The sequence below is a fragment of the Siniperca chuatsi genome, linkage group LG11 (genome assembly GCF_020085105.1).
Source record: "Siniperca chuatsi isolate FFG_IHB_CAS linkage group LG11, ASM2008510v1, whole genome shotgun sequence".
NCBI classification, from domain to species: Eukaryota; Metazoa; Chordata; class Actinopteri; order Centrarchiformes; family Sinipercidae; genus Siniperca; species Siniperca chuatsi.
Window position 1 is genome coordinate 11,487,559 of NC_058052.1, and position 14,542 is coordinate 11,502,100.

At 41.7% G+C, this 14,542-nt stretch overlaps 1 protein-coding gene across 3 annotated transcripts in view; it reads left to right on the top strand.

Moving 5' to 3' along the window:
* Positions 1-14,542, top strand: part of mcu (mitochondrial calcium uniporter) — a 54,794-nt gene that overhangs the window by 32,973 nt on the left and 7,279 nt on the right. For all 3 annotated transcript variants that reach the window (XM_044215491.1, XM_044215492.1, XM_044215490.1), the window contains one exon: positions 13,018-13,081. In XM_044215491.1, coding sequence (XP_044071426.1) covers positions 13,018-13,081 — 64 coding nt within the window. The remainder of the gene's footprint in view (positions 1-13,017; positions 13,082-14,542) is intronic.

Here is a 14,542-nt window from a genome sequence, read left to right on the forward strand (position 1 = left end):
GCCGCCTGGAACCCTGTGAGATCTGAAAGCCGGGGCTGTCTGCTTATTTGAGTGCTGTGACTTCCATTCCCCCGGCCATGCAGGTGGGCAGAATGATAGACAGTTCCCAGACTCTGGCCCACTTTCTGTAAACTGTCCAAAGTCTGTGTGAGAGCGGGCTGCTCCCCACACGGCCCCACGGCACAGGCCCTGTGAATATTTGATGCTTGTTGTGTATGGCCTGGAGCAAAGCTTTTGTTGTTATTAACAATCAGACAAATAAGACCCAACAAAAAAAAATCCTAGACTTACTGTCTTTTTAAGAATACAGTATATCTGATAATTATTCTCTGAATAGTCTTCCACCAATAGTCAGCATTATTTACAGTAATTTCAATATATATTCAATCACATTTGAACATTCGACTAGCTTCCTCTGTTTTGGACTCTCCAGCTCAAAGGTCAGCACTGGCAATACGGTTTTCTGGTGGTCTATGGTGTTAATTTGTGCCTGTTTAAGTTTAATTTGACACAAAAGATTTGTACAGATTTACTTCCCACCTGGGGGCAAATCCAATGATCAAAGCAAATCCAAATTAATTGATTTCACCATTTTTAATGCTGGTGTGACTGGACCTGAAGTTAGCCATGCACCCTAGAGTAGAAGAAAATATTTCACTAAAATTAATACAATACTATACTGCATATGATATTCTGTGTTGATTTTATAGAAATTTGTTAATTCATTTTATTATCATGTATTATTACTGTTTTACATCACCCTAGATGACTTCCTCAAATAATTTATTGATTTTATCACATGTGCAAATTGTAAATGCCGCTTTTACTTTTACTTGATAATAATAATAAAACTTTATTTATCTTGTACATTTCATGCAAAATTCAGCAATACAATGTGCTTCACAATGTGCTTAGTTCTCTGATGATGTAGCACATGTAAAGGATTTCAGTTGCACAGACTACAGCTGTTTCACATGTCCTGCTTTGGTTTGTCTCAAACTGTGTTTATGCTGCAGGCATAAATTCCTCTTAAAGAAATTGGAGTTTTGTATGTCAGTCAGTATTTGAAGTTGAGGTCTTAAGTCAAGACTAGTCTTAAGTCAAGTTACTCTACACTGACAGCCAGGTGCCATGCATACTTATTACAACTACTGTGTGACACAGATCTGTAAATATTGATTTAATGCTGCTGTGGAAGAATATTTTTTCTGTCACACACTTGGCTCAAGATGTCAAACATTCCTACACTTTCCACTCCATTTCAAACAAACAGCACTTGTTCAGTTGTAATTTTTATATTCTCTGAGGGGAAACATTGTTTTCTTTATCATTAAGGCATATAGAAGAGGCATAGATGTAAAACAATGACTGACCGCCACAGAAACCATTGTTCAGGCAGGTAGAGTTTGCCTTCTTGTACGTTATGGTTCCTCACTGAAACTCCTAAACGCCTAGCAGAGGGGTTAAGCAATGGAAGTGCTGTGCTGAAAGTTGGTAAATTGGGACTAGTCATGCATACATCCTGGGGAAAAAATCCATCCTGACAAATTTATTTGATCATTTTTGTGTCATGTTGACTACTTCTTGTAGCTCAAAACTAGAAAGTCATCATCGTAGTAAAAAAAAAAATTAAGGCCATAAATCAAAGCTCTTGCTACCATAAATGTCCTCGAGGAGAGCTGTGTGTTACTATGCTCCGTGTGAGTCAGTTGTTGTGCTGCAGTGTCCCCTCAGCTCCTTCAACAGTGTCTGGACCAGTCTGTGCCTGAGTGGCATTCATTAGCCCAGTTCTAGCTCTGGCATGTCTACATGCCATATGTCCATGCGGACCGCAGCAGAGTGAAACTCAGACAGACTCGCTGACACAGACAAGAGGGCAGAGAATTAGAATTCTGTGGATTCAGCTTTCCAGACTTTCTTGTCCTCTCCATGGACCATCCACTGATGAGGCTAGGCAGCTAATGCTGCAGATTGACAGTTGATCACTGATCAAGCATTGATATTCTGGGCAATAGAATCGTGTTCAAGGCGTGGAGGGCCATAGGAAAGACGCTCAGAGAGGGAGAGCACTGTCAAAGTACCTCAAAAGGAGCATTCCCAGGCCCGCGTCTCCATAAATAACAGCTGCTGCCCTGAATATTGCCTCACACGCTCTCAGAGAGCAGAGACACAAGCATCCAGGGTCAGGAATATTGGTGAAACTACTTGCTGCTTTTTGACCATTTATGGTAGTCATATGAACTAACAGTGTGCAGGTTATTATAACTACCTCTGATCCTCTTATGGTCTCCAGTATGCAGGGAGAGAATGTATTAGCCTAATAGTTTTTATATGAAAGGAAATTCCTACAAATGATATAATTATGTCTTTGCTTAAATTGTGAACACAGAGCCATGATGATCCCGTGATTTATCAATTTGCCATGTACATTTTATCCTTCTCTTCCATCCATTCTGTAGTCTTAAAGCAGAGTGTCACAATTCTCTTCTTTAACCTAGTGTTGGTTTGCAGAGAAACAGTACTGCAAATTCCATTTCACCTCATTGCTCGCTACAAGGCTGAGAAGAAGGGCCAAAAACAAAACAAAACCCAGCAGCCCCAGAATAGATTAATAGCCACCTGGCTGCCTTGAAATTTAAATCTGACATTTTCACGGTTGAGTTTTAGCTGACATTTAATTAGTCAGTGTCTCAACTGAACAAGCCCAATGAAAAGCTCTTATACCTTTTCAAATACTCATGATTTAAGATTAATTGGAAGGTGAACACTGTTGATTGCCATTCGTATAACTCTTCAAAACTTTTATGAGAAGGTATGGAAAGGATGTAGCATAGCAAACGTGCATTTAGGGCTGTTACCAGCAATTAGTTTTATTATGGATTCATCTACTGATTACTTACTTACTAACCAAGGTTTTCAAACTGTGAGGTGCTCTCGCCAGCGGGGCACAGGAGAGGTAGAGACTGCAAAGATACAACGGGACATTGTAGTTTGGCCCGCTTATCACTATGGTCAACAGTTGGCGCTGCAACTCTTAGCGCCCGAAAATCGTACTTCTTCTTGGAGTCATGTCGCAGTCAATTTTCAACACATGGACATGAGGATATAATTATCTATGTTATTTATTGCGAATAAAGGTCCATACATTCTGTTAGAAATCATAGAAAATGACGCTCCTCATAACTTCAGAACTTGCCTGAGTGTTTTCAAATTTTCTTTCATATCAAGGAAATCCGCTGATAGTTCTCTGTACATCCATGGGTACATTGCAAACAGGAACTGCTAATAACTCATTCTGCATACTTTAATGGCGCCAATTAGCCAAAATGTAAACAAAACAAAAAAAACTATCTTAAATTATAGCCCACAGAGTAACTCACTGAATCCACTGCAACATTATACATCCCCCAAATCATTATGGGAACTTTTAGTTCCAAAACTCAGAGCACGGAGGGAGGTGGTGCAGGTGTCAGACTGGGATCAAAGTGTCAGACTGTGAAAACCCCTGGTCTATCATGTCAGAAGAAATTTCCCAGAGGCCAAAGTGACATATTTAAATTGCTTGTTTTGATTGTCCAACAGCCCAAAACCCATGATAAATGACTTTAAGCAATAATCAAAATTCTTGCCAATACATTTTCTGTCAAATAATGAATCAATTAATCAACTAAACAGTTCAGTAATGTAATTTTAATAACCTGGAGTGTACAACATTATGTACCTGAATTGTGACCTAAACAGTAAGATGTTAATAAATCTGTTAATTTACTATGATTAGATGAGTTACAAGGTACAAAGTTTGTGTATCTGGCTCTCTGCCGAAACATATCTTGGGGGTCAGATTATGAGAGCAAGGCAAGAGATTAAGCAGCTGAGGGAAAAGTGGAGCATCTTGCACCCTTCAGCATCACAGATGAGAAATAAATTGGTGATGACCTAGTACTAATACATGTTCTCTGAACATAATATTTTATTCACTGTGGGTTTTAATAAAAGTCATCATGAACTTTGAATCCTGGAGGGAGTGTTTTTGCCACAGGATTTCTTTGAAATGTTGTGTTTTGTGCCTCTTTAATGGACCCATTATATCTCACACCTAGAAATCATAGACTTTCCTGAGGCCAACTTTTGTATAAACCTCGGTAGAGTATCGCAGTTTCTCCGTTTGCCTAAAACAGCTTCAGCAGGAACAAGCGGTGTAGTGGTCACAGAGGACCACTGCGCTGTCTTGGAGAGAACAAATGGGAGGTACTTTATTTTGTGTTTTATCTTCCACTATAATTAATAAATCCAAAAACAATGGGAGATGTTGGTGCAAAATGTAGCTCTGCTCTCAGAGGTGTGCTTGCAAAGAGGATAACTATAATGGGGGGAAGTATAGATGGATAGCAAGGCTTGTCGGTACACTAGTGGTGGTGGTGGTAGGAAGAGAAAGAATGGGAGGATAATAAGAAGGAGACAGTGGTTATTCAGCAGCATTGATTGGTGTGTGATACAAGTAATGTGAAGGAGCTACAGGCCTCCACACCGCCAGTGTAGTCAGTGAGTTTGCTGGATTTTCATGCATTCCTTAGATACATGTCTATGAATGTCAGTAGGATTCTTTAATTCTTTTTTTTGGGGGGGGGGAGATAAAGCTAGAAGAAGTGAAGAAGAGAGGGAGGAAGAAAAAATAAAAGGAGAGCAAGGAGAAGTTCTTTCATCTAGTCTGCTACTGTAGGTAAGGGGCTGAGTATGGCATGACCTACACTGAAATTAACATTTCTGCACTGCTCTGATCTCAAAAGTGACCCGAGGAAGTTAGAAAACGTAGATGTTGCTCCTCAGCTGGATTGAATCCTTTGAGGAGCAGAGCTGTGAAGCACAATGGCCGAGTGCTGGCGGTCTTCTAAGCTCAGGCGTGAAAGCCTGCACCGCTGTTTAATAATGCATGAGATTCTAGTGTTGTTGGTCCCAGGGAGGGGCAGAGGGCTGGTGTCAGGTTTGGTGTGGGTCTGAGGGTCCAACTTGTCCTTCTGAAGTAGCCCACACAGGTCATAGAAACAGATTAATTCACATTTGAGATCTTATACCATGGATTAAGCAAGCTGTGAGCTGGTATTCATTAATCAAAGCATGTCCAGGGTCTGAAAGGCAATTCATTGAAATGGAATGAAAGATTAAGCTGGAATTATTTATATCGTGCTGTAACTGGTGTGGGGTTTTGATGTTTGAAATAGCCTAATCAGGGGAAGGTTGTTTTCACTATCAACTTCTGCATTGCAGTGGAGAGGTCAGTTGCTGTGCTTTGTCACGTTTCCCTCTCAGCATGTAAGTGGAGATTACTTAATACTTTGGTGTTCAACAATGTGACTGCAGATTTCATATCTGTTAATGGCTTTTTACCAGACGAGGAACACAGCTGAGAGAAAAGGCAGCATTTTCTTTACTTACATAAGCTCGTCGGTGCTGAGGTGGAAAAAATGATAGTGATTACTGTCACACTGTTCTCAAATCCACTTTCTTCTGTAGCAATTGCAGAGTTCCCGCCTTATCTAGGTGTATATGTGCTTTTGTCTGTATTTCTGAGAGGACGGACAATGTGGGTGGGTGTGTGTGTGCAAGGGATTGTGAGTGCCTTGGAACGGGCGCAGCTGTGCTTTTCAACTTGTTAACTCCACAGTGGGGAGGTGTGGGCTGCAAGGAGCTGAGTGGGCAGGACATCGCCCCCGGAGCAGAATAGAGAGGAGGTGGCATGCAGCACAGCCATGAGATAGAAAACTGGACACATCAGCTTTACTGCAACGCCACAATGTGACCTTTACATATCAGCTGTATAACTTAGAAGATGTGAGCCAGCAATTATTTTGTCCTGTTTAATACTTTTTCCCCTCAGTGTGAGGGGCTTCAGGCCAAATACTGCATTTAGTCAATTAATCAGTTTGTCAGTCAACAAAAAATAAATCAATAACAATTTGATAGTCAGTCGCCATTTATTAATATATCAAATCAAGTGTGGGAATTTGCTGCTTTTCTTTCTTTCATGTCATTGTAAATTGTCTGACAAACAATTTTGGACATTTTCACAATTTTCTGATATTTCACACACTAAACAGTTAATCAATAAAACAAAAAAATTATATAAAGATTGATTGGTGATGATTAAAAATCATTAGCGTCTTGGTAGGGATGAATTAAGAATGTCCCAGCTAAGAGTTTGTGCGTTCAGTTCTGATTCGTCAACTCAAAAGCCATGTTCAGTTGTCAAGACAAGAATCCAAACGGGTGTTTGAGAAAAAGTCTGATTGTGCAATTTCTAAGTTGCTTTCTTTGTTAGGTAGTAAATAGCATGCTTGAGTCTAAAGTAATAAAATAAAAATCTAACAAATGGTGCTTTCATATAATTTAGCTGATATTTAATTATTTCTTAGACTCGAAATAAGAAATACTGCACATCACTGGAAATGAGAGCAAGAGAGTTTTTAAACCGTCACAGTCAGCAGTTTCTTAATGTGCTATAAAAAAGTAATAAAGCTAGAAACACAAGGATACAAAAAAACCTCTCAGACATCTCTCTGGGTTAATGAATGAGAGCATCGTCCACACACATTCCTTCCAGCAGCTGATGAGCTTGTAGACGCAATGTATTTCCAATATAATAGCTCCTAAACCTCATTCGTCTGCTCTAACAATCCACATGGAAATAGTCCTTAAAGTTGAGTCAGCAGGGTGTCACAGCTGATTATTGGTGATGTACTGTAAACTCTGTTCAGTTATATAACAGAGTTTCTTGCTCCCTTAAAAAGCAGGAGGATCATGTGTACTGGACGTGGTTACAGATTCACCCCTCTGCTATGCTTTGACTCGCAGTGACATAGTTGATGCCTTTGGTCTTTCTACTTTTGCATCCAGCCTCTTGGATGAAGGCAGGGTGCTTTCACTACCTACCTCCATATTGATCTATCCCAGCGTGTATGGTCGTTCGACATACAGTGACCTGCCACTGACCCCACCTTGACAATGCGCTCCTCTCCCAGCTTTGTTTGTCATAGTAGCATGCTGGAGCACCGCACCTCTCCTTGACCTTTTATCTTAAACGACTGGGCCACTGGGAAATTGATCCCAGCTCTGATTGTAAATCTTACGTTATGACTTCTACCAGTAGGAGGAATTGGAAATTAAAAAAAAGATTTTAAGCATGTCTGATAAGCAGGCATAATATTAAAAGATGCATGTGTGAAATTCTTTACATTTTTTTTTATTTTACTTTTTGTGTTGTTTTTTCTTTAGTCATTTATTTACTACTACTACTACAAGAAAACACAATGTACAGTTTGTCCTCTTACCCCGGTTTGTTTAGTCCTGTCTTGTCTGTCTAATGTCTTTATTCTTTATATGGTAATATTTTTATATAAACAGTGATGTATTTGTATTGTGTAATTCTGTATAAATACAAAATTAAAAAATACAAATAATAGATGCATGTGGGCAGTGATGCCTAGAATGAATGTAGAGTATGATCTATTGACATGTGTGAGGTGTATATGAGCCTGTGTATCCATGAATGGTTTCATGAATGACTTTGTCTGACTACCCACGTTATCTGGTCCGTAGCAACGGCCCAGGACAGCACATTACCACATAGATGGATGGGGTCATTGTGTAGATAAATGACAGAGGTTTCCACTCCCTCAGAAGGGCACCATGAAATGGAAATTATGTCAGCAACATTATTCCTCAGTGCTGGTGTCACTTACACAGACAGACACACACTATCCCATGCTCCGCACCCAGAATTTCACTGTGGTGTGTCTGGAGATAACAGGATGTGTTCTGAGGAAGAAGAGATTTTTAAACTGCTGTGTTATTTTGTGTTCAGATCCAGCCATAACAACAAAGCTAAAAGAAGCAGCAACCCATGTATGTACTGCTGTGATTCCCAGCCATGGGTACTAATACCCCCAGGGGGTGCTACTGCCGTTACCAGAGGGTACGTGGAAAGATTCTAGAGTAGCTCAACTAATGTGAAAAAATTCCATGATAGTGAGTGGGAACTAGTTAGCTAAAAGAAATGTATAAACAGTTGAAATAGATAGAAGTAATGGATTAACAGTTGAAATAGTTAGCTAAAGGTTATGGATAGATAGAAAATAGTTAGCAAATGGATAAATGGTTGAAACGTCCAGCTTCAGCCACTCCATGATAGTAGTGCAAATGCAAACTTGACCAAATATTGACAGTTCTTATGTATGAGAACATTATTGCTCAAATGAACACATTTGGAACATGACAGGTGGTGTAACTGAAGGGGTACTGGAGTTCATCTGAAAGGGCTGTGGGGGGACGTCTGACAAAAAGGTTGGGAACCACTGATGTACTGTATGCACAGTGGTTGGTTGTGTAGTCAAAAAGAAAATTAACATAATAAGACATCGTGCATTTTGTCACTTGCACAGAACTTAAAATAACCCAGTTTCTTTAGTTTGTCTTTGGCTGAACAACACTGGCAGTAATTTCAGTCCACCCTCAAAGCAGCTCTGCTAGCAGTTTATGAATCTGTGTGACTGTGCCGAAGGAGGAGGACAATAATAAATCTTGCAAATTTCTCCACATACATAATTTGGACTGAAATGAGAACAGGAATGTCATTATATTGTTGGATTTCAGCACAGCAAAGGGAAACGGTTGCACATAGGGGAGATATTAATAGTAGGCAGAGCTGCAGCAGTTTCACTCAAAGGTTGTGAGTCGATTCCCTCCCGGGTTTATACAGTATGAATGTGTCGTGTATCCCCCCCCCCGAAAACTGGCACCTCTTTGTGAGGTTGTTACAGTCTTTCAATCTTTACTGCAGATCATTATGTATATATCAATATATCTATATATACCTTTTGCACATGTTGCTACGTTATGTGAGAGCAGGGAAGGACTCAGTATGAATAGCACACAGCCTGGGCTGCTGCTAAGAAGCCTTATATTGTCCTTAGTATATCAAATTTATTTTCATCTCCCACAATGTATACTTTATAATCTATTGAGTCCCTGCTTGCTGAAAGCGATATTTTAAATTGAGGAGTGTTTTTTTTTTTTTAACTGAAGGAAAATTCAAACATTACATCGCACATTACAGTTACAGCGCAGTGCAGATGAGATTTAAGAGAAGATCAAAACCAACACATCAGGATTCAGTGTGAGTAAGACAGGGATGGAGGAGGGAGGGAGGGAGGGAGGGTGAAGTCGAGGGGCAACCCCCCTTTCTAGACAAGGGATTCCTTTACTGCAGTGATCAGCAGTCTCCCCCCCTCCTTCATCCATCCTTCCCTCCTCTCTTACCAGCAAGTCTACTGCTCCTCTCCTCCCTCCCTCTGCTTTTCCTCACACTCATGGCTTTCTCTTTTTATCTTCCTTCCTCTTTTTCCTCTCCCTGCCTTCCTCTGTTTCCCTTCATCCCTTCCTCCACTCTCTTTCTAGCCACCATCCCTGCTACACACACACTATAGTCATGTTTCAGTGGGGAGGGATTGTCTGCTGCAGGGTACAGTATATGCAGCACATGGTTAGAAAAGCAAGCACACCCATGACTCACATCATTTTACTCCAGCCTTCATTTATCTCTATCGCTCCCCTGCTGCTCCTCCATTTATCCTGGCATTCTTTCTCCATCCCTCCACACCTCTTTCTTTCTTCCAGCTTATCCATCCATTGTCCCAGTCATCTTCGATGCCTCTTTCTTTCTTTCTCTCCCGCTCTTAGCCATGTGACATTGATTCCAAGGTTGCTGTGCTATTGACTGCTGCTACACTGTTAAATATTTCAGGCAGCGTTTCAGTGGCTGTGTGCCGAGGGAGGGGAAAGGGGGGGGCTTCGCTCAGTCGCTCTGCAACTACCGCTGGCAAACGGGCTGGCGAACAGACGGGTGGACACACATACACACACGCCACCTGCAAACACACAGAGGTACATTCACACGTACATGTCATGACAGATGGATCTACACACACATGCCAGCGCCATATTTGCATATGTTTGTGGTGCTGCCCTTTGTCCGTGTGCGCAGGTCGGTGCTGGTGATGTTGTGGGTATCTCTGTGAAATCTTTCCTCCTGGCTTCAAGCAGCTAAAATTAATGAAAGAGCAAAGCTGTAGCTGGACCGCTCTCTGCAGACTGTGCAGTTACTCCAGACCAGCCAAAACGCCTTTCTCAGCATGTCATCTGATCAGCAGCCTAATCACTGTTTGGGCTCTACTTGGTACCACGGGACAATAATCAGTATTCTCATTTAGGACACACACACACAAACTTCACCATGGAGGTACCGCAGCATTCAGGCATCTTTGGCCTGGTGGTGTCAAAAAACAAGAGTTTTACAGTCCTGATGCGTTGACACACACACATGCATACACCCCTCTGACCCCTGTGGTGGTGCTCAGTTTACAGTGGAACTCTTTGCACAAGTCCTGCATCACTGCTGCATTTACTTTACATAAATGTTTTCAGACTTCTTCAACTTGTTCTTCATCATTCAAAAATAGAAAAGTAAGTTCAGTTTTCTAGATAAGTTTTTATTTTCGCTAGGGAGTCTAGCTAGAAAGCAACACCAGAATAGTGAACAGCAAGGCCTCCATCTGTCGACCCTCACTGAACCTCTGAATGGTGGATAGTCAGTGTTGCATTGCATGCCTGGTGAGGACAATCTCTCGCAGCAGTCGAGATCCAGAGCTGACGACAGACTGGTTAACGCGTCATCGCTAATTAATGTCAGGCATGATCAGCTATTGACAATCCACAACAATTTTCAGGGTGGCGAGTGGTGGGTAACTGTCATTGTTTGTGTTAATCTAAACATGTATCCCTTCCATATCGTCACTACTTGTACTTGCAGTGGTCTGACTTGTTTGGACTGTCTTACTGGAAGATGGATTACACAGCTGCAGAGATGTGATTGGCAGTCATGTTCCCTGATTGACAGCCGGGACATTTAATCAGGAGCTCTTGATTGGCGGCTGTGTTTGTCAGGTTGATGCTGGGATTACAGGTAGTCCCACTGCTGGCCCTGTCCTCGCTCAAAAAACATTTTCCAATTTTGCTGTGTTTGTTTTAACCGGCATGGAGAAGGAGTGTGGCAGTAAAGTTCAGACAACTGTCAGTTACCGTAAAGCTGACTGAAAAGATTTTGAAAATCTCCAAATTTGAACTTTGTGTGATTGTTTTTGACACTGGCTGCCTGTACTCTGTGTCAACCCTCACCTGTGTAAGACAGAACAAACCATAAACAGTTCTGAAAAATACTAGAGAAATCTGACCCAGACCTATGAAACATGAGCCACTATATTCCCCAAGTCTCATGCTGTGTCACTGGGCCCTCTCATGAGGCGTACAGTGGAAAAAATGATTGCATTCTGCTTTCTCTGTTGTGGCCTGTATCACAGAGTTAGCTGAATGTCTTCTCTGAAGTCAACCATTTGCTGGCTGTCCAACATAGAAATGCTATGATGGGTAGATAGGTGTCCACAGTGCTTGTGTTTAGGTCAATGCTTCAGATCCAGAAAGCGTCTGTTTGCAGTGACAGCATATACAAATAAATGCACACAAATATACACACCTGTTCTCCTCTGAGATATCTTTTCACTCCATAACTGTCAGTGTGAAGTTATAAAAGAGAGGTTGTGAGAGCTTTGAATCTCTGCTGTTGTGGTTCAGGTCAGACATTGTGTGCATATTGTAAATCTTATATTACAAAAGTTACAGAGTGAATGCATCAGACTGAGGCCTGCTGGATGCTGAGTGCCATGCAGTCAGGTCTGTTTGAAAGATGTCCTGTGCCTCCAGAAATTGAAGGATTAATGAATGTGTGATTCAGGAGAACATACTGTATATGCATATCCAGTGGACACATTAATATAAAGCCTACCATGTCACAAACCACATGACTCTAGGCATCAGTTATTAAATATGAGGGCCAGTCGGCAGAGAAACAGAGCCTTTTTTTGTGGTGCAGCAGAGGCATATTTTGTTTGCGCGTGTACACGTAACTATAAATTTAATTAGAAAAGTTCTGTTTTTGCCCCTTGGCACTCTTTCTTGCTTGATTTCCAATGTCTCATCCTCACCCCCATTCGCTCTGTGTAACTGTGAGGAGATCTGACAGCCCGTCTCATGCCTTTAAAAGGCTCGATTGCGGCTCAGCAGAAAACATGACGAGCTCTGTAATTCGAAACAAATGCAGCGCATATGGACACTCCTACTTTTATGGGCTAACAGTATACAGTAGCAACAGAAAAAACGAGGGTTTCCCCAAGCTCTGCTCCTCTGTTCGTCTCCCTCCCCACCCTCTTCCTCCCCCTCTCTCCCTCCCTCACTCACTCACTCCAGTCTGTGACACAAGTGGAGAATTCATACTGAACCACATTGTTGTTATTCAGGCTGCATTTGGCTGCCTTCTTTCTGTGTCTCCCACTGTGGTGTTTTCCTCCAAGTGGTGGTTTCTGTGTCTGGATACTGGTGTATTTTGATGTGAGAGGCTGCGTGTGTGTGTTTATGCGTCATCTCATTGTAGAATATTTCCATGACTGGGAAGCTGCAGTTAGATCTGTTAATCTGCGCTTCTTGGGTGTGGCTCCAGTCTGCATTTGGGAACATTTCTAAAATCTAGAACAGAGGAAGCCATTTTGTAACAACATACTTAGTCAGTCTTGCAATTAAACAATTAGAGAAATAAATGGCCTAGAATGGAGTAGTGTGCCACTAATTTTATTGTCTTTACTTCCTCTATGCTTTTGTCCTTTGGCCTTATTCTCATTTTATCTGCCTTGTCTGGTTTTATTTCCTTTTGTAAAGCACTTAGTAAGATTGTTAAGGAAAGTGCTATATAAATAAAGATTATTATTATTATTATTGTTGTTATAGTGTCATGTTGCTGAGTGTCACATAGTGGCTCACAGCACCTCCAGTTACTTAAAAGAATGGAAGCGTTAGATAAGAGAAAGCTGTGTACAAGTGGAATAACCAGGTTGTTGCCCTTTTTCTTCCTGTCTGCAGGTTTGGAGGGGCGCCCCCTCATGGCATGGCCAGAGACTGTTGTGTTCCTCGGCTGCTCCACAAGGTAAGTCCTCACCTCCCCTCAGTTCATTCATTTTATTTCTGACTATATGAGCTGTATCAAGGATTTCCCAAATCCAGCCTCTGCTCCCCGTCCGAGACAAATGAGTTCTGCACCTAGAGGAATTCTGCATTGATCAGACAGCAGAGGCTCATTTGGAGTTAACAGCGAGCAGTCATTAATATGGAATCTGTCTCCAGCATCTGCTCGTCTGTGTGAGAGGCGGGAGAGATGGAGAGCGTCAACAGAGGGAGAAAGAGAAAGTTAGGGGGGCTGAGAGGATAAGGCAGCAGCATTGCAGAACATGCTGATTTGATTTTAAAGTGGGCTTTAATAGTTGTAGGATTGGAGCAGAGATAAACAGACAATCCTCACACTTTTAGCTATGTGCCTGTGATGAAAGGATAGTGGAGGACAATGGGAACAGGTGCAGGAGGAGAACAGCTCAGATACTTGGGGCAAGGTTTGAAATTGTCGCCGTAATGAAGAAGTGGGTGTGAAATAAAATGTCTGCACCTCTGTGTCTTTGAACACAGTCAAGGCACTCTTGAAACTGAGCTGGCCGGTGCTGCCTGTGCCAGCTGATGATCCTTCACTCCTTGGTGTGAGCCCAAGCAGAGATCTGCTGATTCACTGCAGTGGTCCCGAGCAGGAGGCAGAGGCTGTTGGGTGCAGCAGCAGCAAGGCAGCTCAGATCACCTCCGCTTACAGCCCTCTGCGTTGATTCATGGCTCTGTTGTTAGGGGCCACTCAACATGATAATGGTATAAGCTATACAGGCTCATTATAACCAGCAGTTGGTTACGGACCAATAGAGCTGGGTTACAGACCATTATTCGTATGCTAGAAAAACAAAGTGTCACCAAACAGAACAGTGGCTCAGCTGTTTGGGACGAAAATGACAATTCTTATAGCAGTGCTACAAAACAGCAAGTACAGATGAGAGCACACACTAAACACTGCAACACACTAAATCGCCATGAACTTCAAAATAGTGTTTGGAGTTAGAGCCAGGTGCACCAATTCATTCCATTTTTCTTATTTTTTGCCAAAACCTTTCAAGGAATGAATAAATTGCAGTGTGTACCTCAAGGTCTTTGTGATTTGTCAGTCCCACCACACAAGCATCATTTAGAGGTATTTTTAATCTTTCTATGGGAATATGAAATATCAATAGTTGGCATCAGCGAATCGACATAACAGTTGTGTGAGGGAAAGGTTGGCAATATTATACTGTATTGATCTTCAGGGCCTGACAGTCAGAAGTGGGCTTATTTTTGGCAAAACAGCAGTCAGTGTATTTCCGTGTGCCTGCACATATTTTCTTGCATGCGTGTGAGCAGACTGATGGATGAGATTTAGTCATGTGTTGTTAACAGGCCAATAGTAGTTTATGGAGGAGTACAATCAGAATTCACATAGGATTTACAAATAACTCTTGAATTAGTTGCTGTTTTAACCTCC